General features: G+C 36.0%; 6 protein-coding genes across 7 annotated transcripts; 4 read left to right on the top strand and 2 right to left on the bottom strand.

Moving 5' to 3' along the window:
- Positions 1-227: 227 nt before the first annotated feature.
- Positions 228-1,274, bottom strand: LOC114928396 (transcription initiation factor TFIID subunit 10). Its single transcript, XM_029299550.2, has 3 exons — positions 963-1,274; positions 764-828; positions 228-638 (listed from the first exon to the last, which is right to left on the bottom strand). The coding sequence occupies exons 1-3, from the start codon at positions 1,071-1,073 to the stop codon at positions 437-439; spliced, it is 378 nt and encodes a 125-aa protein (XP_029155383.1). The 5' UTR covers positions 1,074-1,274; the 3' UTR covers positions 228-436.
- A 207-nt stretch (positions 1,275-1,481) lies between these two features.
- LOC114928397 (histone acetyltransferase KAT2A-like) lies at positions 1,482-4,759 on the top strand. The gene is made up of 5 exons (XM_085489326.1): positions 1,482-1,784; positions 1,867-2,838; positions 2,920-3,489; positions 3,623-4,344; positions 4,500-4,759. Exons 2-5 carry the CDS (start codon positions 1,868-1,870, stop codon positions 4,691-4,693), a joined length of 2,457 nt encoding a protein of 818 aa, XP_085345452.1. The 5' UTR covers positions 1,482-1,784; position 1,867; the 3' UTR covers positions 4,694-4,759.
- A 1,251-nt stretch (positions 4,760-6,010) lies between these two features.
- LOC114928369 (histone acetyltransferase KAT2A-like) lies at positions 6,011-8,120 on the top strand. The gene is made up of 4 exons (XM_029299504.2): positions 6,011-6,067; positions 6,195-7,160; positions 7,240-7,647; positions 8,030-8,120. The coding sequence occupies exons 2-4, from the start codon at positions 6,196-6,198 to the stop codon at positions 8,061-8,063; spliced, it is 1,407 nt and encodes a 468-aa protein (XP_029155337.2). The 5' UTR covers positions 6,011-6,067; position 6,195; the 3' UTR covers positions 8,064-8,120.
- On the top strand, positions 6,013-14,647 carry LOC114928368 (histone acetyltransferase KAT2A-like). Of its 2 annotated transcripts, none has more exons than XM_085489365.1 (5): positions 6,013-6,067; positions 9,722-10,687; positions 10,767-11,327; positions 11,449-12,173; positions 12,299-14,647. In XM_085489365.1, exons 2-5 carry the CDS (start codon positions 9,723-9,725, stop codon positions 12,490-12,492), a joined length of 2,445 nt encoding a protein of 814 aa, XP_085345491.1. In that variant the 5' UTR covers positions 6,013-6,067; position 9,722; the 3' UTR covers positions 12,493-14,647. The 2 variants fall into 2 exon arrangements, with proteins under 2 accessions (XP_085345491.1, XP_029155336.2); XM_029299503.2 differs by lacking the exon at positions 6,013-6,067 and adding an exon at positions 8,957-9,594.
- Positions 14,648-14,700: 53 nt separating this feature from the next.
- LOC114928468 (actin 403) lies at positions 14,701-19,892 on the top strand. Its single transcript, XM_029299687.2, has 4 exons — positions 14,701-15,690; positions 15,797-16,175; positions 16,295-16,530; positions 16,837-19,892. The coding sequence occupies exons 1-4, from the start codon at positions 15,565-15,567 to the stop codon at positions 17,224-17,226; spliced, it is 1,131 nt and encodes a 376-aa protein (XP_029155520.1). The 5' UTR covers positions 14,701-15,564; the 3' UTR covers positions 17,227-19,892.
- On the bottom strand, positions 18,720-25,424 carry LOC114928467 (uncharacterized). Its single transcript, XM_029299686.2, has 4 exons — positions 23,974-25,424; positions 21,373-22,115; positions 21,068-21,286; positions 18,720-20,985 (listed from the first exon to the last, which is right to left on the bottom strand). Exons 1-4 carry the CDS (start codon positions 25,069-25,071, stop codon positions 20,886-20,888), a joined length of 2,160 nt encoding a protein of 719 aa, XP_029155519.2. The 5' UTR covers positions 25,072-25,424; the 3' UTR covers positions 18,720-20,885.
- Between the last annotated feature and the right edge of the window lie 197 nt (positions 25,425-25,621).

Here is a 25,621-nt window from a genome sequence, read left to right as displayed (position 1 = left end):
ATTGAAAATTAGAGTTTGGAATTTAATTAGAATTAAAAGATTGGAATTTAATTAAAAAAGTTAAAATTCCTTTGTCCTTATTATTCAAATAAACCAATTTTTATTTTTAAAAAATCCTGAAGATGATTTTTTATTACATACATTAAATCACACTATATTAAATATATTCCTAAATTTTTACAAAAATTTAGTAATAATATAATCACATGATAAATATATATACCAATATCACTAACAAAATATATCATAACTAATATTTAACAATTTTCTGGAAAATATTCATGTTTTAGTTGTAGTGTTTATGCAATTCAATTATAGTTGACAAAAAATTTTTGCATTCAAATGTTGCTTCATATCGATGCCATCGATATACTTTGTAAAAAAAAAAAAAAAAAAAAAAAAAAAAAAACTCAATTGCACTAATTTTTTCAAATATTCAAACAAAGTAATGTGGTTTTTTCACAATTATGCCATATTCCGCAACTGCTGGTGTGAGATCTTCCATTGTCAGTGTATAACGTCGATCCTTCCCTTTTGTCTTTGTGTTTTGATTGGCACCACGCGTTTTGCAGTGCTGCAGCGCATCATTGGCAACCTCCGAGATAAATTTTTGTGCTGCTAGAGATACCAGACGTACTCTAAAATAGATATCAATTCAGAATTAGTAAATTTGTATTAAAATCAATAAAGATTTATTAGTGAAGACCTAATAACACATAGGGCATAAATAACATATAGTTATATAAACAGTATTTAGTCTTACATTCTGGGATCTGTAGTGTTGAAACCAGCTGTATGCAAGTAATGCTCGCTGATGGCATCAGGTACCTGGTACAAACATATGAGATATACAATACACTTGACATATGCATAAACACAAATAGATAAACACAATTTCAGCAACACGCTTTGCACAATGTAAGATAAAAAATGTACTTTAATCAACAAAAAGAGATTAATACCGTTGGTGTATAATCTTCTAACTGCAACAGAAAGTCCGACAACGGTTGACCCGCAGTCTTGGCTTCTTCATTGTAAGTCGATGGTGTTTCCTTGCCAAAATTCTCTGCCATCTTTGCGCAAACAAATCGTCGTGCGAATTTCTGCTATTCTTTTATGCGTCTTTTAAATATATAATATAGCACTGTTCAACATTTATTGCACATTGCAGCTTCTCGTGTTCGAATTTCCAAAAAATACGATACTGTATCATGGACGCACACGTTTACGAAAATCATTTACACACATATGTTTAGATATAAATGATAGAGAAAGAGGGAGAAACGCAAGATTGTGTTCAAAAATTTACTCATCGGAGTAAAGTGACATTTGATCGACCAATCAGGACAAAAGGAGCAAAGATTTCTTCGATCTGATTGGTCAGTCGAAACTTGTACTCAGGCAAGTAGATTTTCGAACACAACTCGCAGCTAATTTATAATTGTACAGAATAGCGAGGCGTCAAGAATACAGAGAGACAGAATAAAAATGAATTCTCTCGGTAATATAACCTTAAAAAATCCAGAGTAGAGATACATATATATATATTAAATAATTTTTACAGTTACAAGCATTCTTCAATTAAAAAGAAGCATGATTTAAATCAGTAATGATACTGATCGATTGTAAAAATATTGCCGCACTGTAATTGTGTGTAAAAAGTATCGTAATTATCTAAAATATTGTTAATGAACGAACAATATGGAGAATCAAAATATAATTAACTCGATTCGCAGTAAATTGCTATTTTAACTATTAGTTTATACTGTATGAAAAACTTTTGAGTAAGTAAACATATTAATTTACTGAAAGAAAATAATGTGTAATTATAGCTTTTTATTCAAATAATGTAAAATATTTTTTTAGAATGGCATCTGAGGACATCAATCAGCAAACAATAGCAACTTCCTTGGAAGAAACTGGGCAACCTGTTAATAATACTTTACAGCAGGAAAATAATGTTAGAGATGTAAATTCAACAAAATTGCCGAATCATGGAACTCGACAACATAATAATCTTTTAAAAATACAGCAGCGCAAGCAGCAAATATATAATTGGCCACAAACCAAGAAACTAATGAAGCTTGCGAGTTACAGCAGTTGTCAAGCAGAAGAATGCAAATGTAATGGCTGGAAAAATGCGCAACCAGTTATAAAAACACAAAAAGGCGAGACACAGCAGTCTATTATAAACTTTTTGGATCCATGCAAGACTTGTACTCATACTTTAGAAAGTCACATTAAGCATATATCAGTGCAGTCCGAAGATGAAATCAATAGATTATTAGGGATGGCTATTGATGCGGACAACATTTTCATGACTATACACAAAGAAGAAGATATCGATACTAGAAAGGTATATTTTTATTTGTATAAAGTATTGAGGAGATCTATTTTATCTAGGACAAAACCAACTGTAGAAGGTCCATTAGGACAACCGCCATTCGAGAAACCTAGTATAGCAAAGGCAGTGATGAATTTTGTGTTATACAAATTCAGCCACTCTTCTCCAAGAGAATGGCAAAGCATGTACGATATGGCAAAAATGTTTCTACACTGTCTGAATTATTGGAACTTTGAATCACCCAGCACTAGAAAAACAAGTGTTATGGACGAAAGTCCTGCTTACAAAATTAATTACACCCGCTGGCTTATGTTCTGCTATGTACCTACGTTTTGCGACTCCTTACCTCACCATGATACTCCATTGGTCTTTGGCAAGACTTTGCTACAAGCTGTATTCAAACCACTTTATAGAGAATTAATGGACAAGTGCCATAGCGACAGAGAAAAAATAACGCCAGAGAAGAGAGTTATAGTTTTAACTCATTTTCCTAAGTATGTCTTAAAATTCTTTTCTTTTTTTACATTAATGTTTCATTAATAGAGTTCTATGCTACATAATCATAAATATTCAAGGTTCCTTTCGATGCTAAAAGCAGAAATTTATTCTAATAATTCGCTCATGTGGGATCCCGAGTTTAAACAAGCACCTCCTTCTCATCTGCAAGCTGCATTGGAATCAAAGGCGCATCAAGCGCGAAAGACAGGGGAATTTGAAAGAGTCATTGCACCACCAAATGAGAAGGATAATTATACTACAATAAATATTAGTCCTGGACCTGGAATAAGGAAGCTTGCCGAAAAGCGTTCTTATTCCGAAGGACGGCACGAAACGGCAAAGAAACGAAAAGGAGAGGAGGCTTTTGAGGATCTACCTGATGATACTATTGTTGAAATTGTTGCGACTATTAATGACCCCAACTATATGTGTGGCCCTGATGCGGTATTTCCACCGGACGGTCCACGGGATGAAGCTGCTAAGAATGAAGAAAGCGAGAAAATTATAGAATTTCACATTGTTGGAAACAGTCTCACCCAACCTGTGTCTAAGCAAACTATGCTTTGGCTGATAGGATTACATAATGTATTCAGCCATCAATTGGTCAGAATGCCGAAAGAATATATATCTCAATTCGTTTTTGATCCGTGAGTATATCTTGTCCAAAGTAACAGTAATATGTTAATTACTTTATCATTAATATTATTTATATTAATATAATATTATTAATATTAATGTTGTTATTACTTATGTTTGATATGTGTTATTTATTGCAAATAGGAAGCATAAAACTTTAGCTTTGATAAAGAATGGCCGTCCAATTGGCGGTATTTGTTTTCGCATGTTTCCTACTCAGGGCTTCACTGAGATAGTGTTCTGCGCTGTTACTAGCCAAGAGCAAGTAAAGGGTTATGGAACACATTTGATGAATATGCTGAAAGACTATCATATAAAAAATAACATATTGCATTTTCTCACATTTGCGGACGAATTTGCAATCGGATACTTTAAAAAGCAGGGATTTAGCAAAGATATAAAATTACCGAAATCGATGTATCAAGGATATATCAAAGATTATGAAAGAGCGACATTAATGCATTGTGAATTAAACTCTAAAATAGTATATACCGAATTTACATCAGTTCTGAGAAAACAAAAAGAAATCGTCAAGAAATTAATTTATCAGAAGCAACAGGAAATACAAAAGGTTCATCCTGGCTTGACGTGCTTCAAAGAGGGTGTGAGAGGCATTCCCGTGGAATCAATTCCGGGAATTCGGGAAACCGGATGGAAGAGTTATGCGCAAGCGAGAACGAGAGGTCTGGCGAAAGGAACGCAAAATTTAGAACTTATAGATTGCATAGATATGTCGGAGTCTCTATATAACGCTTTAAATAGTGTTTTGAATAGTGTAAAGAATCACAGTACGGCTTGGCCATTCCTAGAACCTGTAGATAAGGACGACGTGCCAGATTATTATGATCATATAAAATATCCTATGGGTAAGAAATTAAAATTAAAAATATGATTCTAAAATAATAAAATTTAAATTTGCAATAAATAATATATAGTAAAAGCAATGGTACAATAGTAATAAATAATAACTATATATATAATTTTCAATACGTATAACAGTATATTATTCTTCATATTATAGATCTCAAGACTATGGAAGACCGTTTAAAATCTAGATACTATGTAACTAGAAGATTATTTATAGCAGATATGACACGGATTTTTACGAATTGTAGATTATACAATAGTCTAGACACTGATTATTATCGCTGCGCCAATGCTCTGGAAAAGTATTTTCAGACACGTATGAAAGAGATTGGTCTATGGGATAAGTAGAATTTTTTCAAATATATCTCCTCTTGTGTGATATAATATAAAAAATACAAATATGATCAATATGTATATTTGTCTATTATTCCTCTATTACTTCTAAACACACATGTGTACGCACACAGAGTTTCCATATAATTTTTCATTACATTATAAAATACTATTCTATGAAGAGATACTCATGAAAGAACCATGAAAGAAAAAAATCAATAAATAAAACGTTCTACGTTTCATATATTTTCTTTATTTTTAACATTTTATAGAAAATGATATGTAGCTTTCAAAGTATGTTTTATTTATTTTTTATACATATATCTTTATAGAATGCATCTTATTTGGACTCTCGTGTAAGTTAACAAATATTACTTTTGTAGACAATTTGTGATTATAAAAAATATAATTAGAAATTAAAAATTTATATTTGATCATTTTTTTAAACATTTGCTCTTTAGTTAAGTTTTGCCATTAATCAGTTTTATGTTATTGATTGTATAAGTGCCATCATTGTTTCTATTTTTAATTATTAAGTTTTTTATAATTATAATTTTTTAGTTCTATAATATTATAATGTGGACTTTATTTACGTGTTTATTCTTTTAAAATATATATATTTTTTATATATTTAAAATACTTTTTCGATACTTTCCCGTATTAAAATAAAATTTAATTTTTCACATATAATTCATATTAATTTACAAAATGACAGTTTGATGATATCTTTATTTTTAGTTAATGTTGAAAATAAGCATGAAATTAACATGAAACATATCTTTAAAATTGCAGAATCTAACAATCGTAAATTTAAATCTGTTAAAATTATAGAAAGAATTTTAAAAAATTATACTTTATATTTTTTGTATTTAGCAGATTTAAAATTTACCGTGATATGACCAAGCCCAATAGAAATAATTATTGTAGCCAATCAGCTTACCAGCTGCTCCGTAAGAGCGAAAAATGATTGGCTAATATGGAGTGTCTGCTCGTGTCATTTGCACTTTTGAGCATCTAGAGAGACAGAGAGAGAGAGAGAAAAAAAACAAGCGAAAAATCAAGGTGCAGAAGACGAGAACAGACCATCTGGGACGTGAATGCAGTTGGAAATGTAGAAAGGGATGCAATTTATATAACCTAATTTGTCAAAAATTTGTGTTTTGACATCAACAATAGTAATGATACATTATAATATCATAACGTAGTAAAAAATACACAAATTGTAACAGCGTGAAAATTACATACAGATGTAATTATTTAAATAAAAGTATTATGGAATATTCGAGCCCAACAATATATCGTCGGGAATAATTAATTAACTTAATTTCGTAGAGAGAACTGAAATCTGATTTACTTGTATTATAGAAGGAGCTATTAACATCAATTCACGTATGTATTAATTTATTTCAAAAGCTTTTAATTACTAATGATTGATTTATACACAACTACATATATATATATATTTCTTACAATATAATGTGACTAACATTTTATTATGTTGTAATATTTTATTCAGGATGGCATCCGAAGATGTTAAATCTCAAACTACCGTGACTTCTTTGGAAGAGACTGGCCAGTCTGTTACTAGTAACTTACAGCCGGAAAGTAAAGATAAAACTTCGCCTAAGCCACAAAATCAAGTAAATCGAAATCAAAACAATCTGCAGAGGATACAGCAGCGCAAGCAGCAAATGTATAATTGGCCACAAGTGAAGAAACTATTGAAACTTGCAAGTTACAGCGCTTGTCAAATGGAAGAGTGCAAATGTATTGGCTGGAGAACTGCACAACCAATTTCAAAAACACAAAAAGGCGAGACACAGCAGCCTGTTATAAACTTTTTTGATCCATGCAAGATGTGTACTCATACTTTAGATAGTCACATTAAGCATATATCAGTGCAATCTGATGATGAAATCAACAGATTATTAGGAATGGTTATTGATGCAGACAACATTTTCATGACTTTAAACAGAGAAAGAGATATCGATATTAAAAAAGTATATTTTTATTTATATAAAGTGTTGAGGAAATGTATTTTATCTTTGATAAAACCAATCTTAGAAGGTCCATTAGGACACCCACCGTTTGAAAGACCAAGCATAAGGGAGGCAGTGATGAATTTTGTTCTATATAAATTCAGTCATTTGCTTCCAAGAGAATGGCATGTAATGTCAGACATGGCAAATATGTTTTTGCACTGCCTGAATTATTGGAATTTTGAAGCGCCCAGTACCAGAGCTGCTCGAACTGCGGAGGAAAGCTCTGCTTATAAACTTAGTTATGCTCGTTGGCTTGTCTTCTGTCATGTGCCTGCATTTTGCGACTCGCTGCCGCATTATGATACTCACACAGTTTTCGGAAAGACTTTGCTACAGGCTGTATTCAGATCAGTTTGTGAGCAATTAATGCTGAAATGTCAAAGTGAAAGAGAAAAATTAACGCCGGAGAGAAGGCCTTTACTTCAAACACATTTTCCCAAGTATGTTCGACATTTCTTTTTTCATTCTTATATTCATGTCTTATGAATATCATTTGAGTTACAACCTTTTATGTTTAAGGTTTCTTTCATTGTTGGAAAAAGAAATTTATTCTGATAATTCGCCTATTTGGGATCCCGAATTTAAACAGTCTGCACCTTCTCATCTTCAAATTGCCTTGGAACCAAAGGCATACCAAGTGCGAAAGACAGGGGAATTTGAAAGCGTCACTGTGCAAGCAAATGAGAAGGATAATTATACTACAATCAATATTAGTCCTGGAATGAAGAAAATTCAAGAAAAACGTTCAAACATCGAAGTGCGCCTTGATCCAAAGAGGCGAAAGAACGAAGAGACTTTTGAAGATCTGCCGGAGGAGACTATCACTAAAATTGTCGCGTCTATTAATGACACTAATTATAGATGTATATCCGTTTCTGACGCGGTATATCCACTGGACGTTCCGCGGGACGAAACTGCTAAAAACGAGTGAGTAAAAAGATAATAGAGTTTCATGTTGTTGGAAACAGTCTTACACGACCAGTGTCTAAGTAAACTATGCTCTGGCTGATAGGATTACAAGACGTATTTAGTCATCAATTACCTGAAACGTTCAAAGAATATTGCGAAAGACAGGGGAATAATTAAGTCTACATCGGAATATGCATTAAATATTGAAAATTAGAGATTGGAATTTAATTAGAATTAAAAGAGTGGAATTTAATTAAAAAAGTTAAAATTCCTTTGCCCATTTCTTTGCAGTAAATTTGCAATAAATAATATATAGTAAAAGCACTGGTACAATAGTAATAAATAATAACTATATATATAATTTTCAATACGTATAACTATATTATTCTTCATATTATAGATCTCAAGACTATGGAAGACCGTTTAAAATCTAGATACTTTGTAACTAGAAGATTATTTATAGCAGATATGACACGGATTTTTACGAATTGTAGATTATACAATACAATAGTCTAGACACTGATTATTATCGCTGCGCCAATGCTCTGGAAAAGTATTTTCAGACACGTATGAAAGAGATTGGTCTATGGGATAAGTAGAATTTTTTCAAATATATCTCCTCTTGTGTGATATAATATAAAAAATACAAATACGATCAATATGTATATTTGTCTATTATTTCTCTATTACTTCTAAATACACATGTGTACGCACACAGAATTTCCATATAATTTTTCATTACATTATAAAATACTATTCTATGAAGAGATACTCATGAAAGAACCATGAAAGAAAAAAATCAATAAATAAAACGTTCTACGTTTCATATATTTTCTTTATTTTTAACATTTTATAGAAAATGATATGTAGCTATCAAAGTATGTTTTATACATATATCTTTATAGAATGCATCTTATTTGGACTCTCGTGTAAGTTAACAAATATTACTTTTGTAGACAATTTGTGATTATAAAAAATGTAATTGGAAATTAAAAATTTATATTTGATCATTTTTTTAAACATTTGTTTTTTAGTTAAGTTTTGCCATTAATCAGTTTTATGTTATTGATTGTATAAGTGCCATCATTGTTTCTTTTTTTAATTATTAAGTTTTTTATAATTATAATTTTTTAGTTCTATAATATTGTAATGTAGACTTTATTTACGTGTTTATTCTTTTATAATATATATACTTTTTATATATTTAAAATACTTTTTCGATACTTTCTCGTATTAAAATAAAATTTAATTTTTCACATATAATTTATATTAATTTACAAAATAACAGTTTGATGATATCTTTATTTTTAGTTAATGTTGAAAATAAGCATGAAATTAACATGAAACATATCTTTAAAATTGCAGAATCTAACAATCGTAAATTTAAATCTGTTAAAATTATGGAAAAAATTTTAAAAAATTATACTTTATATTCTTTGTATTTAGCAGATTTAAAATTTACCGCGATATGACCAAACCCTATAGAAATAATTATTGTAGCCAATCAGCTTACCAGCTGTTCCGTAAGAGCGAAAAATGATTGGCTAATATGGAGTGTCTGCTCGTGTCATTTGCACTTCTGAGCATCTAGAGAGACAGAGAGAGAGAGAGAGAGAGAGAGAAAAAAAACAAGCGAAAAATCAAGGTGCAGAAGGCGAGAACAGACCATCTGGGACGTGAATGCAGTTGGAAATGTAGAAAGGGATGCAATTTATATAACCTAATCTGTCAAAAATTTGTGTTTTGACATCAACAATAGTAATGATACATTATAATATCATAACGTAGTAAAAAATACACAAATTGTAACAGCGTGAAAATTACATACAGATGTAATTATTTAAATAAAAGTATTATGGAATATTCGAGCCCAACAATATATCGTCGGGAATAAACTTAATTTCGTAGAGAGAACTGAAACCTGATTTACTTGTATTATAGAAGGAGCTATTAACATCAATTAACGTATGTATTAATTTATTTCAAAAGCTTTTAATTATTAATGATTGATTTATACACAACTACATATATATATATATTTCTTACAATATAATGTGACTAACGTTTTATTATGTTGTAATATTTTATTCAGGATGGCATCCGAAGATGTTAAATCTCAAACAACCGTGACTTCTTTGGAAGAGACTGGCCAGTCTGTTACTAGTAATTTACAGCCGGAAAGTAAAGATCAAAATTCGCCTAAGCCACAAAATCAAGTAAATCGAAATCAAAACAATCTGCAGAGGATACAGCAGCGCAAGCAGCAAATGTATAATTGGCCACAAGTGAAGAAACTATTGAAACTTGCAAGTTACAGCGCTTGTCAAATGGAAGAGTGCAAATGTAGTGGCTGGAGAACTGCACAACCAATTTCAAAAACACAAAAAGGCGAGACACAGCAGCCTGTTATAAACTTTTTTGATCCATGCAAGATGTGTACTCATACTTTAGATAGTCACATTAAGCATATATCAGTGCAATCTGATGATGAAATCAACAGATTATTAGGAATGGTTATTGATGCAGACAACATTTTCATGACTTTAAACAGAGAAAGAGATATCGATACTAAAAAAGTATATTTTTATTTATATAAAGTGTTGAGGAAATGTATTTTATCTTTGATAAAACCAATCTTAGAAGGTCCATTAGGACACCCACCGTTTGAAAGACCAAGCATAAGGGAGGCAGTGATGAATTTTGTTCTATATAAATTCAGTCATTTGCTTCCAAGAGAATGGCATGTAATGTCAGACATGGCAAATATGTTTTCGCACTGCCTGAATTATTGGAATTTTGAAGCGCCCAGTACCAGAGCTGCTCGAACTGCGGAGGAAAGCTCTGCTTATAAACTTAGTTATGCTCGTTGGCTTGTCTTCTGTCATGTGCCTGCATTTTGCGACTCGCTGCCGCATTATGATACTCACACAGTTTTCGGAAAGACTTTGCTACAGGCTGTATTCAGATCAGTTTGTGAGCAATTAATGCTGAAATGTCAAAGTGAAAGAGAAAAATTAACGCCGGAGAGAAGGCCTTTACTTCTAACACATTTTCCCAAGTATGTTCGACATTTCTTTTTTCATTCTTATATTCATGTCTTATGAATATCATTTGAGTTACAACCTTTTATGTTTAAGGTTTCTTTCATTGTTGGAAAAAGAAATTTATTCTGATAATTCGCCTATTTGGGATCCCGAATTTAAACAGTCTGCACCTTCTCATCTTCAAATTGCCTTGGAATCAAAGGCACACCAAGTGCGAAAGACAGGGGAATTTGAAAGAGTCACTGTGCAACCAAATGAGAAGGATAATTATACTACAATCAATATTAGTCCTGGAATGAAGAAAATTCAAGAAAAACGTTCAAACATCGAAGTGCGCCTTGATCCAAAGAGGCGAAAGAACGAAGAGACTTTTGAAGATCTGCCGGATGAGACTATCGCTGAAATTGTCGCGTCTATTAATGACACTAATTATATATCCGGTTCTGACGCGGTATTTCCACCGGACGTTCCGCGGGACGAAACTGCTAAAAACGAAGAAAGTAAAAAGATAATAGAGTTTCATGTTGTTGGAAACAGTCTTACACGACCAGTGTCTAAGCAAACTATGCTCTGGCTGATAGGATTACAAGACGTATTTAGTCATCAATTACCTGAAACGTTCAAAGAATATATTACTCAGCTTGTTTTTGATCCGTGAGTAATATCAGTAATATATTAAATAAATATTAAGGTTAATATTTATTTATATATATCGGCGTATTAAATCAATTTTTATAGTCACATCCACAGTAATAGAATGTATCTTTTGTCTTAGAAAGCACAAAACACTAGCCTTGATAAAGGACAATCGACCAATTGGCGGTATCTGCTTCTGTATGTTTCCAAGCCAAGGTTTCACCGAAATAGTGTTCTGTGCTGTCACGAGTCACGAGCAAGTAAAAGGATACGGGACACACTTGATGAATATGTTGAAAGATTATCATATCAAGAACAACATACTACATTTTCTCACGTTCGCAGATGATTTTGCTATTGGATACTTTAAGAAGCAGGGATTTAGCAAAGACATAAAACTGCCGAAATCGGTACACCAGGGATACATTAAATATTATGTAAAAGCGACATTGATGCATTGTGAACTAAATCCGAAGATTGTGTACACTGAATTCACGGCGGTTATCAGAAAGCAGAAGGAAATTTTAAAGAAGCTTATTCATCAGAAGCAACAAGAAATACAGAAAGCGCATCAAGGCTTGACATGTTTCAAAGAAGGCGTAAGAATAATTCCCATCGAGTCTATTCCGGGAATTAATGAAACTGGATGGAAAAGTTCCGCTCAAACTAGAACGAGAGGTGTGACGAAGGGAGCGCAAGGTGCCGAATCGATAGAGCCAAACCTAGATATGTCAGATTCTCTATATAACACATTAAATGGTGTTTTGAACAGCGTGAAGAAGCATAGTGCAGCGTGGCCTTTCTTGGAACCCGTAGATAAAAATGTTGCTCCAGATTATTACGATCATATAATATATCCCATGGGTGAGTTTAAGAAAAGTGTTTGTACATTTAACTGGTTTTGTATTGCTTTATGATCATATAATTAGGAAAAAGCAATTGTAGCAAAAATGTGTAAAGAACTAAAGATCTATTTATTCTTGTTACAGATCTCAAAACCATGCAAGAGCGTTTAAACGCTGGATACTATGTAATTAAGAGATTATTTATAGCAGATATGTTACGGATCTTCACTAACTGCAGATTGTACAATAGCTCCGACACTGAATATTACCGATGTGCCAATGCCTTGGAGAAATACTTTCAAACACGTATGAAAGAAGTCGGTCTCTGGGATAAGTAAATCTATTAATACTGTTGTGATACACACACAGATACATTATATAGATATATATATAATAACGATATGTTGGCAATTGAAACTTCTTAACTTATTCTTACTACAAAGTCTATTTGCTTTATAAAGAAAGTCCATATCGAGAAATGCACACTACTTCTTGTGCAATATATTTGTATTAAAAGAAAATTAGATATATTCTTCTTATATGTGAATCTGTATGCAAATAGCCAAACTAAAGGAAAAAGTGAAAAATGCTTTTTTTTTTTTTTTTCACTAGATTACATTAGATTATAAATATCATAATTTAAAAGAAGCCTTTTTCAAGTAATTTTTGAAAATACTTGTGTTTCACAATTAGTATATATATAAATATTTAAAAATATAAATTTAAAATATTTAAAATTATTTAAAATATCAAGTATAATTATTGACGATTTTAATTTATTGTAAATTATTTAAAATTCTGTTGTAATTTTTTTCGATTGATTTTTTAATATTAAGGTGCCTTTTCACGAACCGCTGAAACCGATTGTTTGAGCGACACAATGATCACGTAACAACTTGTCGCTGAATTAAACAGCGATAATTTTTGTACATGAAAAAGATAGCAGCGTGACAGAACTGAAAGTTGAGCGTTTAAGCAGTAAATGCTTTGTAGTTGAACTGATTCAAACTACAAAATTATTGATGCTGGATTACAAATTTGTCGCTTCAATCGCTTGTTTTAGCGGCATGTGAAATTGCCTCTTTATTCTCTATATTCACCTTTTAAAGATCAATTGGATACGCATATGAATATGCCATGTATATATATGCACGCGCATAAATATATAGTATATATATATATATATATATATTGTAAAACAAAGCTTAATATTTTATATAGTATCGATTATGTGAAAATTGTTTGTATGTGGCCTTTTTAGTCCGTTGCACTTACCACGTAGCATTATGCTGTTAAAAATATTAAAAGTGGTTTATGCAAAAAAATGATCTAGGCAAAAATTTTAAACCAAAGTGGGTACTTAATTTCACAGCCTAATTAATATCATTAGTCGAACAGTTAATTAAGGAGCGTAATACGGCGATTACAGGGATCGCTCTGGTAGGTGATCAGTCTACGGAACAGCGATTCCCTGTAATGCACGTCGGTTTGTATATTAAGTAAATTCTTAAAAGGAATAACGCTTGTGTTATATTTGCAAAGTGATACAAATGCAGTGCAACAGTAACTGCAACGATATTTGTATCACATGCTTGTATTTAAAAAAATCGATTGTATTTATTGTAAATTAATTGTAATAATTCTATGACACTATATGACGAAAAAATTATTGTAAAATTTGGAGAGTCAATTTATTTATTTATTTTTTTTTTTTAATAGTGCAAGTCCTTTTAAAGCTTCTTGAATATGTTTTATAGAATAGATAGTAGTTCGATTATCTAATTTTAGAAAAATGCACACACATTTGTGGGAGGGCACAGTTTAGATCAATTAAGATATTTTAGCCCATTAACCTTATGAGCTTTCGCGTGTTACTTTTTTTCAGTTTTTGTTCAATTTCGCCGCCCGATAACTGTGCGACTTATATGGAATGGAATCATTGAATGATTTTACAATTGCGCTGTCCCGTTGGTTCGATGTAGCTTCAGTTGCAATTTATACGGCTGGAATTCTAAAATAAATTTCAATGAATGCATCTTTTCCTTATCTTTCGATAGAATTTTCACTCGCCTGAGAGGCTTTGGCGCAAATGAAATTGCATTCTTCGCGCGTAATATCTGAAGAGATCGCAATCTACTTTGGCAGATTTGCAGATAAATGCATCAATGCGATTGCAAGAACATGGAGAAACGTATGCTCCAATTACCGCGATGACTTTTTATGCATTCAACGGAGATAACATTACGGAGCGGTAACTAGCCAGTTATAATTGGCATACATTAAAAAGAAATTAACTCAATTATTAAAAAATTGTAGATATTATATTCTTTTAAAATGTAATAAACGTGTAAAATGTGTATGTACATGTGAACGTGTAAGTGTATGCAAGAATGCTATCTATTAATACTTAACGGCAATTAAATGCGAATTTGTAACATTATGTTCTATCATAATTTTTAAGGGACGGGTGTAAAATTATATTGTACGAAATTATTTATCTTGTTTTTTTTCACTCTCTGTGCGTTAATATTTTTTATTTTCACTTTCTTCCTCATTTTTTACATTTTCGATTTGATAGTTTTTCTCTTTTCAAATTTTAATTATGGGTCGAATAAAATCAATTTTTTTAGCGATTTTAAAAAATTATGAAACTTGATAAAATTACAAGTTTTTTAAATTGGACAATCATATAATTTAGCTTTCTGAACGGATTAAAAAATTATAACAATTGAATGGATAGTTTTTATTTTCTTTAAACACTTAGACATGTCCAAAAAATTATTTTATCATATAATGCAAAATGTTCAGAAAGATGTTTTTTAATATAAAAAAATTGTGATACTTTAATCTAAGGTTGCACCCTCTTAAACTCGTATTCTTATTCACGTATAATTTAAGTGCATGTTACCTTTAATGTAAAAAGCTGAACTCTATACATTATTATATTTATCATTGTATTCTCATTGTTAAAATGTATTCGTCGTGTAATTCGCAAATTTATAAACAGATTTTACGAAAAAAGATCAAAATCAATTTGCAAATATTCCTTGTATATGTACAGCAAGCGAAAGTATTTCTCTTTGCGTTTAATTACGAGAGAAATCTGCGTTAAGTGTTAAGCCGATTTGGAGAGATACACCACAGTTTCCGAGGTCTTTGTACAAAAACACGGATATGCGTCGTCGCGGATCTGTGGCGGGAGAGGAAGGGAGCTCGTATATAAAGCAACTCTTCCTTCTACGAGGAAGCGCAATGCTCCAATGTCACGCGAGGACGCAGTAACATCTAGTCTTCTTCGAGTCCTCAACTCCCAATTTATCCGTCGCAGGCGCGAATCGCTATCTAAAAAATTCGCTAAAAAATTTAGAAAATCGTGAAATTAATTTTGCATCATTCTTGTATATTCTAAAATGTGCGACGACGACGTAGCCGCACTGGTGATCGACAATGGCTCCGGGATGTGCAAGGCCGGATTCGCCGGGGACGATGCTCCTCGGGCCGTGTTTCCTTCCATCGTTGGGAGACCCCGATACCAGGTGAAGAAAAAAAAAACACCAATAAATCAAGTTTGCACATCTCATAATATATATCTTATAATTTAATTAATTCTACTCTAATCACAAAGGACATGTTTCTGTATAGGGAATCATGGTGGGCATGGGACAAAAGGACAGTTACGTCGGCGACGAGGCGCAGAGCAAACGGGGTGTCCTCACCGTCAAGTACCCGATAGAGCACGGGATCGTCACCAACTGGGATGACATGGAGAAGATCTGGCATCACACGTTCTACAACGAGCTGAGAGTCGCGCCGGAGGAGCATCCGGTCCTGCTGACGGAGGCGCCCTTAAATCCCAAGGCGAATCGCGAGAAAATGACGCAGATCATGTTCGAGACCTTCAACACCCCGGCCATGTACGTCGCCATCCAGGCTGTCCTGTCGCTGTACGCGTCAGGACGCACGACTGGCATCGTCCTGGACAGCGGCGATGGGGTGTCTCACACGGTACCGATTTACGAAGGTACAATTATGCTCCTCCGCTTGTCCTCTGGTCGTCTCAGTTCCGTTCGTCATCACCGAATGACCTGAAAAGAAGAATACGTCAGCGCTTGATGTTGTAATCTTTTGTTCTTTCTTCAGGATACGCTCTACCCCACGCAATTCTGCGTTTGGATCTAGCCGGCCGCGACCTTACAGATTACTTGATGAAAATTCTGACCGAGAGAGGCTACACCTTCACGACTACCGCTGAGCGCGAGATTGTGCGCGATATCAAGGAGAAGTTGTGCTACGTGGCCTTGGATTTCCAGCATGAAATGGCAACGGCCGCCGCGTCGACCGCGTTAGAAAAGAGTTACGAGTTGCCGGACGGTCAGGTAAGTCTCGCTTCTTTTTGATCGTAGAGATCGGGATACTTTGTATTGGAATATCTTTTTCTAGCAACACTTTAAACAAATTATTTCTTTGTAACTAATAAAAAAAAATACATTTCTCCTTGCTAAAGATAAGCGTACCTCGCAAATGACGTTTGAGCGTAATGAGCTTTGATGATGGAATGGGGCGGCGCACTCATTAACATTAATCGCACGCGTTCGCGCCCAGGGAATGTTAACTCGTCATGGATTGCCTGGCCGGCGCGGTCAGTGGACGAAGACGTGTAACGGGTAACGGTTCGATTCCAGGTCATCACGATCGGCAACGAGCGCTTCCGTTGCCCGGAAGCGATGTTCCAGCCGAGCTTCCTGGGCATGGAGTCCTGCGGTATACACGAGACGACGTACAACTCGATCATGAAGTGCGACGTCGACATCCGCAAGGATCTATACGCCAATTCGGTGCTCTCGGGCGGCACCACCATGTATCCGGGTATCGCCGATCGGATGCAGAAGGAGATAACGACGCTCGCGCCGCCCACCATGAAGATCAAAGTGATCGCGCCGCCCGAGAGGAAGTACTCGGTCTGGATAGGCGGCTCGATCCTCGCCAGCCTCAGCACGTTCCAACAGATGTGGATCTCCAGGCAGGAGTACGACGAGCTAGGACCGTTCATCGTGCATAGAAAGTGTTTCTAGGGATCTTGACGCTTTACGCTTTAATGCCATCTCCACCCTTAAACGCTTCTCGATCGAGAAGGCTCCTGGCTCCTCACCGATCATGTTAGAATTGTGATGTCAGAGGCGAGAAAACACGCTAAAAATTCTTATATGTCATTTCAAAAGAAAGATATTTCGATGAAACAACACTTCAGATGACTTTAGCACACTCTTAAAAATACCTCGAAAACTATATTTTTCTCTTATAATCAATCAACAGCTGTAAAATGACTGTAATATGAAACCACCCAGTCCGTCTAGTCTATGCACATGCGTGGTCATTCGGCATGACAAAGTCTGATATCACGATCATTTTACGGTTGTTAATTGACTGTTATACAACAAATTGTTTTTAATTGAGTTTAAAATTGTTATTAATTGAGGTATTTTAAAAGTGTACTAAAACCATTTGAAGTAACATTTCATTGAAGTAACTTTTCATTAAAAAATGACATCTAAGAATTTTCAGCGTGTGTTTTCTCGCCTCTGACGTCACAATCTAATATGCGGCGAGAATCCAAGAGCCTTAGGGTGCGTTCCGTTATGCACTGCAAGTACTGGCACTATGACGTCATGCAAGTGTACTGTTGACAGCGTTCCTTTTTAATTTTGTGCACTTTGAAGCTACTGCAAAATAGTAAAACGGAACGCACTACAGTACGCTTTCAGCAGACTTTTAACTAACCTTTTTCGCTAATAATCATCGAGTGAAAAATTGGTGAAATGGATAATACCATTATTGCATTAATTACATATAATTTAATCGAGAATATATATGATTCGAGTGAGTCATCAAGTGAAAGCGATTTGGAAATGGAATTAATAAATGAAATGAGACGACAAATTAAAATACCTAGAATAAAATGTAAAAATTACGTTAAAAATATTGTATCATTATATTCAGATATGGAATTTAAAAGTTAGTTCCATCGTACACATGGAGGTAGCCATCTTGATTACTGCGAGTGCTTTACCTCGCCGGTTGCAGTAATCGCAACAGGAAATAACGTCAAAATTAATGACGTCATATACTCATGATAGTACTTTCGCAGTGCACTGCTATCTATATCGGAACGCTATTGGTAGTACTGTCAGTACTTGCAGTGCATAACGGAACGCACCCTTAATCCTTAGTAGACCATATGCAGGGTAATTGACAGAAAAAGAGAGAGAGAGAGAGAGAGAGAAAGTCAACTTTATATCTCTTGAGTAGTAATTTATTATATTTCCTGAGTATAGTGACTTTTTTACATACTTTCCGAGAAACAGCATCGCGCGCGTTTCTTGAAAAATAATTTTTTTATTCGCCGAGAGACATAATTTCTTATTTTTCAAGTATCAAAATCAAGTGCAATGATGAAATTCGACGTCCGATCTGTTAATTCTCGTTGCATTCACGTATTTTAAGAATCAACTCTTCATTCCTCCGGATTCGGGAATTTGCGCACAGATCGAACAGAGCCATAGAAAGATTCATTCAATGTTTCCTTTTTATTTTCAAAATGTTATATTTTCGAGATATTACATAGCAGGACGTTTAAGGCAGATGACATTGGAGAAAGTCTATTTTCTCCCTCTTGAAAATTTCCGTACAACTTTTAACACACTCATCTGCCGACACAATGAAATTTCTTCTCTCTTGACATATATTGGAAAATAATAATTTATATATCCTCTTATAGAATTGTCGCACATTTTTTTTTATAGAATATGTACTAAGAACTCAAGTGATAATTTCACAGCTAGAAAAAAAATGTCATTTACAAGGTACCGATAATTACATTCGTAGTATCAACAGTATACAATGCTGTCTTGTGTTCATGAAATTCTAATAGTCTTCACGGACGGTTAATACACTATCTTACATTTTATATATACATATGTATAATATTTTTATATATATTATAAATATATTATATATATATATACGTAACATATATATATGTAATATATTTTTACATATATAATAAATATTATATAAATGTACTTATTTATTATAGAAAATATATATACCTTTAAAAAATAGAACGTAAAAAAAGCTATCACTGAAGATATATACAATTTTCTTTTTTTCGTTCATTCAGGAGATAGATAGATTATTACGCGGATTAACGACGTCTTAAAATTATGTGATATACGGCAGATGGAAATATGTATATGCGAAAATAATATGTTGTTATCTGCTCGTTTTATTATTTCGCGCATCGCGATATCCCTTATATTCGTAATACCACAGCTTTTCTATATAACGCAAATGAAATCGGAATTATCACAAATCGAACTATCGTCTCTCGATAAGGTGCTATTGTCAGAAAATTGAAGCAATTGGGACAGAGCTACAAAATTATACTTTTTACAGAATTATAAAATAATATTAATATCCAAAGATAATGTACCATGAATGAAAATTTGTGATTTTTTCTGAAGAAATACATATACGTCTTATTTATCAAATAAATTTGCACAAAGGTAGTAAGTTTAACTGATTGTGCTACAAAACAGTCATTAGTCGCAGTATTAATGACTTTACAATTGTTTACAAATATTTCAAGTTTTTCCCCGCCTGCTTCTCGGATCATGATATAGCGTTTAACATGTGTTGGGAGCAAAAATAGTATACGCTATACTGAAATCGCTTATAACAAGAGAGCTTAAAACTCAATAGATACACAATATATAAATTATATCAAAAGGCGTCCAGTTTCTTTTAGTTACAGATTTTCTCAACATGAATTTTTCTTCAGCGAAAAGTCCAATGTTGAAAGTTAAATGTTATTTTTTACAATTAGGCCTTCAAATTTTCCTGAAGATTTTAAATGTTAGAGAATCTGTCACTGAGAGGAAGCGCATATTTTTCTGAGACACTGTGCAATAAATATATTTGTACTATAAAGTTTTAGAGTTAACAAAATTGCGCTGTGTTTGCAAAGATACCTAACTTTTCATACTGAGTATTTAACATTTTTCCATATTAAGCGATATTATACACAGAATTTGCACACAACCTTAAAAAAAAGAGGCTACCCAAGATTAAAAAACTGATTATATTCTTCCGTTATGTAACATTGCCTTACAACATATTTTTACAAAGTGTATGTCATTAATGTGTACATGGTAGAGATTTCGTTAAGATTTTTACAATTAGTAATAGCAAAAAAACTTAATTACAAAATTAATATAAATAGTTTGATATAATTGTCAAAAAATTTTGCAAATATTGTCAACTCGCTGAAATGGAACGGAAATCTATTTCAGAGTTGAAAATTTTCCGATATATCAGTATAAACTGATACATCGTTTCGTCATGTGTGATATACATATATTCATAGTTATATAAATAAAATGACCAACACCAAGTACAAAATGTAGAATAGCCGTATCAAAGAAGTGGTATTGACAATGAATTTACTTAATCAACAAAAATATAGAAAAAATAAAGTATACTATATTGCAGATGTTTAAAAAGTCAATAAAAATATCTTTGGGAGGGAGGGGGGAAGGATGCTCCTACATTATCTGCTTAGCAATGAGAAACGTTTCAAATATGGCGTGAGAGGGAGCAATAGTATTTTCAAGAGTTTAAAACCGACGGTACAGATAAAATCAGTTCTGTCCATTTTTATAAAAATTTATATCCCCTAGACTTTTCTCCTACCTGTAGATTTTCTTCTACTTGTTGAACGTTTAGGACGTCGACACTTTATTCGTGCTGTATTCGACCAAGGTAAAGAAAATTCACTGAAAAGAAAGGGATAATTATATCAATTATATTATATATAAAAATGTAATACGTGTACATTGAAAAAGTTCATTTCCTCACATTGGAGTAAAACTAGGAATAGAAGAGCCAAATGCAGTTACTGGCAAGTGAAGATCCACTTGGAGACTTTGAATTTGTTCTACATCAGGCCACAAGGACGTAACAGTTTCCTCCTCCATGGACGAAGGACAAGGACCGGTGTGATTAGTATTGTAGCACGTAGCTTGATGATTTTGACGTTCTTGTCTCTGTTTTAATTTCTCTATGTGCCTTTGTTCCCTAATATTTGTGATAAAATTTAGATGTAAATCAAATTATGATATAGAGATGATATATATCGAGTAAAAAAAAAAAAAAAAACAAACCTTATCCTCTGTACATCCCATCGCTTTCTCCTCCTCTCATCATTCTCCAATTTCAAATGTCTCTTGTTAAAAATCTCATCGTCCAAATTCTCAGTTCCCTCCATCGTATAACAACTCGTATATACCTTCACTCTCCAATTAGGGACTTCGAGAGAACTACCTGTTTCTACCGGATTGGACTGTTTCAGACTTAAGGTATAATTGGGATCCCCTACAGCTGTATAATAATGTTCTTCCGTCGTGAGAAAGGATTCTTTCTTCACGAGAGATTTAGCTTTCTTATCGCTCTTCCTACTAGTCTCGTGTAAAGTTTGACTCAACACCTTGTCCTGTACACTTTCGGTACTAACAATCGATGAGCAGGAGATGCCCCTTTTCTTCTTACTACCCATAGACACTGGGGTAGGATCCGATCGTCTCTTCTTCTTCTCCTCCCACTCGTACCTAGACTCAATAGGCTCCTGCTTCACTTCCACCTTAATTTGATTATCAAGTGGTTCCTGTTTCACAGTGGTGATACCGCCGCTGGTGTTGAGACGTATCTTGAAGGTCTCGTGCAAAGTATTGCCACCCTCGCACTGAACGTTTCTGTGCAACTCGCTCGTCGACGGTACGTTTACGGAATTGACACTCGTAGGCGAACAAGTACCCAAGTGTTCCGAACCGGTCGAATTCTCGCTGCATTCAGATCTCAGCTTCTGAAGGCTCACCCGCCTCTCCATACGTTCCAGACGTAGTTTTAACTGCAACAAACAACCGTAACATCATACACTTGAAACTACACACATATATATATATATATATATATATATATATATAACACAACATATATATATATACAAATTAATGAAACGCTATTTACACTCCTCGTGTACCGTGTGTACACGATTTTCCTTTCCTCGCAAATCATGTCTAAGTCGCCCTGCGTGAACTTGGGGAAGAAAATCGTCCCGAACTCGTTTACTCTCTCACCCTTGCGACGAGGCTCGGACAGGTTAGCTCGACGGACCCGCGCTTCGACATTCGCACCATCAATGAAACGGCGAGGCACCAGGCCCTACCTACCCACCCGGTTTCGTTGACGGCGAAGGGAGAGCGATCTACACGTTCGGTGTTCGCGCGCGCTGTCAACTACATCATCGCGAGACGCGGAATTGCGTGTCTCTCCCCGGTCTAACTGTCATTTTCAAACATGTCGAGCACTGGGAACGTCGTTGTTCGCGAACGAAACGTCTCTCCTTCTCCCTCCCTCTTTCGCCGTAAAATGCGGAAGTAGCGCCACCACGTGTTGACACCGCGCAGTTGACCTTCACGGTCAACCTGTTCCCCGCGGGCGCCCCATGTTTAGGTTAGGAAGACCCGGGAGAGGGAGGGTTGACACTCGCGAGCAAGTGTGCGCGGCATTTTTTTACAAAATGGAGGCGAAAAAAGGGGGGGGAGGGGGCGGCTCGGTTTTTCTCACGTCAAAGGGCGGCGCGGCTTCCCGAACGCGATCGATATCGGCAACGACGACGACGACGACGACCGCGAAGACGAACCGAGAATAGGCCAACGGAGACTCGATCTCGCGTGTGACGTTTCGACCCGCAAACCTTCTCTCTCTTGGTTCCGCGAGATCCCGCGAAATCGCGACCGAGGGCGTCGAATGGCGCGAGTTTGGAGTCTCCGAGAAAGTGCGGACCTTCGACGGTATTTTAGCTTGGGATCGAGTGACACGAGCGTGTGATGTGCACTTTAAAAAGATTGTCAACATTCCTGGAATTTCTCGCATAATTGAGAATTTAATCGTCTATCTATTTATGCCTCGAGACATTTTTATTATAATATATATGCAAATATATATAATATAATCTCTATATATAAAGTAAAATATAAATATAAATATATATATATATAATAGAAAATATATTAATTTGATTTTTATAAATTAAAATTGGCGCGAAATAAAATGATGCGGACGAAGAAAAGAATTTTCCAAACTGGAGCAAGTCTTAATTCAACCTCTTGCGTGTTTAAGGTCCCTTTAAAGTGCACATTACCACGATGAAAATCGGACAACGAATGGGATTGGAGGATCGGGTTTTAAAATTGAAAAAAAATCGCACACTGCCATTCACTGCATTACAGTAACTTTGATTAAAGCGACAATCGCACGGGATTTTTTTCGCACTTAGTAATTGAGCATCCACGCTACCTGTCAATTTTGCAAATTACGATAACAAGCGAGAACATTATCAAGAGACAAGTTTAAAGAAATTGACGTAATTACAGTTTCATTCTCTACAGATATAAACATATCACAGCTTCGAACATCTTCTCTACCATCAAACGTCATCACAGATGCCATGTGACCGAAAATAATGCAGCAAAAAAAAAAAAAAAAAAGAAAATCGAATGAAAACACACCTACGCCTATAATACAAAGTGTCACTTTTTCAAGCCATTCCTCGCGATGAAAAATTAATATTCACTATCTTTTCACGCATCTCTCTCTCTCTCTCTCGAGAAGGAAAAAAGGCGGGAAGCAACACACAACGCACTAAAAAAAAAAAAAAAAAAAAAAAAAAAATGAAAAACATCCTCGTCACGTGCTATGTATACCGTCTCGTTTTCCTGGCGCAGCGCGGCGAGGAGCTTGTCCTTGGTGACGATCTGCTCGGACTGCTGCTGGATGAGGTCCAGGTGCAGAAGGAGCAGCTCCTTCAGGTGCTTGACCTCGGTGAGGTCGTTCTGACGAGGCTCGTTGCCGCGGAGAGGACTGACGCCGAGGGCGGCTGCCGCGGCCGGTGCTCCGCCGTCTGTCATGCTGGCGTACATGTGATCGAAGTCGCAGGGGAAGCTGAGGATGCCGGCGGCGGCGGCCGCGGCGCTGCCGCTGTTTATGACGGGTTTGACGTCCACGTCGCTGTCCACCTCCTGGTGGAACTCCTGGACGACGCGGCCGTTGTTGCCGACAACGTTGCTCATCGTCATCGTCGAGGGATGGTTGTTGTTGTTGTTGTTGCCGCTGGCGAGGGTGTTCATAGCCGACGACGCCGAGGAGGACGACGACGTCGTCGTCGTCGTCGCGCTGGACAGGTGCTCGTTCATCGCCGCGACCATGTTGTCCTCGTCGTCTTCGTCGTCGACGTCGTCGGCGTCAACAATAACGACGGTGTTTGTGGCGCTGTTGTTGCTGACACTGACTCGAGCGTCGGTGCTACCGGCGTGAAACAACGACGACGGCGTCGTCGTCGTCGTCTCGGCACTACTGTTCAACGCGAATCCCACGCGGTTCGTCGTCTCGGCGACGACGACGTCATCACCGGTGGACAAGGAAGCGTCGGCGACGACGTAGGTGTAGCAACGGTAAACGGCGTCGAGAGTACGCGATCCTGCGATCGCCCCGCGACTGGAATTCGCTGGCGTCGCGCCGTCGATAACAGCGGTCGCGACGACTCCGCCACCACCAGGTCTGGCGGCCTCGTTAGCAACGCCAGCGCTACCGCCGCGACTCCTGGATGAAGCGAGGAGCGGCGCGCTTCCACCAGCGGCGTCGCCCACGCGGTTCTCCTCGCAGCCGAGCCTCCCCCTTCCTCCACCTCCACCACCCCTGCCGCCGCTGACAGCGCCGGTGACGGCGACGGCGGCGGCAGCGTCGACGCTCTTCTTCTCACCGTTCACGAGTCGCTCCGATGACGGCGAGCTGACGTTTGACATCTTCCTGCCGCGGACGCGGCGATGACGTCGCCGTCGCCGCGGCGGCTACCATTTGCGACCGCCACGAGGATACCGCGCGCCCGCCCCGCGCACATTAATCGTCCCCGCGTACGGTGCGATGCTACGAGCGCGGACCCCGCCGTCGTCGTCGATCACCTTCCTCGAGCGGCGCGAATATTCCTTCCCGTCACCGTCCGACGCGCGGATTTCTCACCTCTTTCCTTTCTTCGCGCGTGCCACGAAAAATGTTGTTCGCGACGTTCTTTACGGATCGCGGGACCGAGCGCGAGAGTGCCAGCGCGAGCACGCACGAGGTGTGCGAGCGCGGCGCCTCCGCTTCGTGTTTACTCCAATAAGCGACGCGCCGCGCGCTTCCGACTTTCCCGCCAGAGGCCGCCATCTACTTGACATATCGTTTCGATTTGGATTTTATATAGGAAAACGTGTATATATTTTTATTATGAAATAAAAGATATATTTATATAACATTTATCACAAATATTGAGATAATAAATTTGCTCTACTTGTAATCTCTTTTTAGAAAATAAAT

This window comes from Nylanderia fulva, unplaced genomic scaffold, assembly GCF_048542155.1.
Source record: "Nylanderia fulva isolate GAGA-0341 unplaced genomic scaffold, ASM4854215v1 Scaffold1, whole genome shotgun sequence".
Classification (NCBI taxonomy): domain Eukaryota; kingdom Metazoa; phylum Arthropoda; class Insecta; order Hymenoptera; family Formicidae; genus Nylanderia; species Nylanderia fulva.
This window is presented reverse-complemented; position numbering and strand designations above follow the sequence as displayed.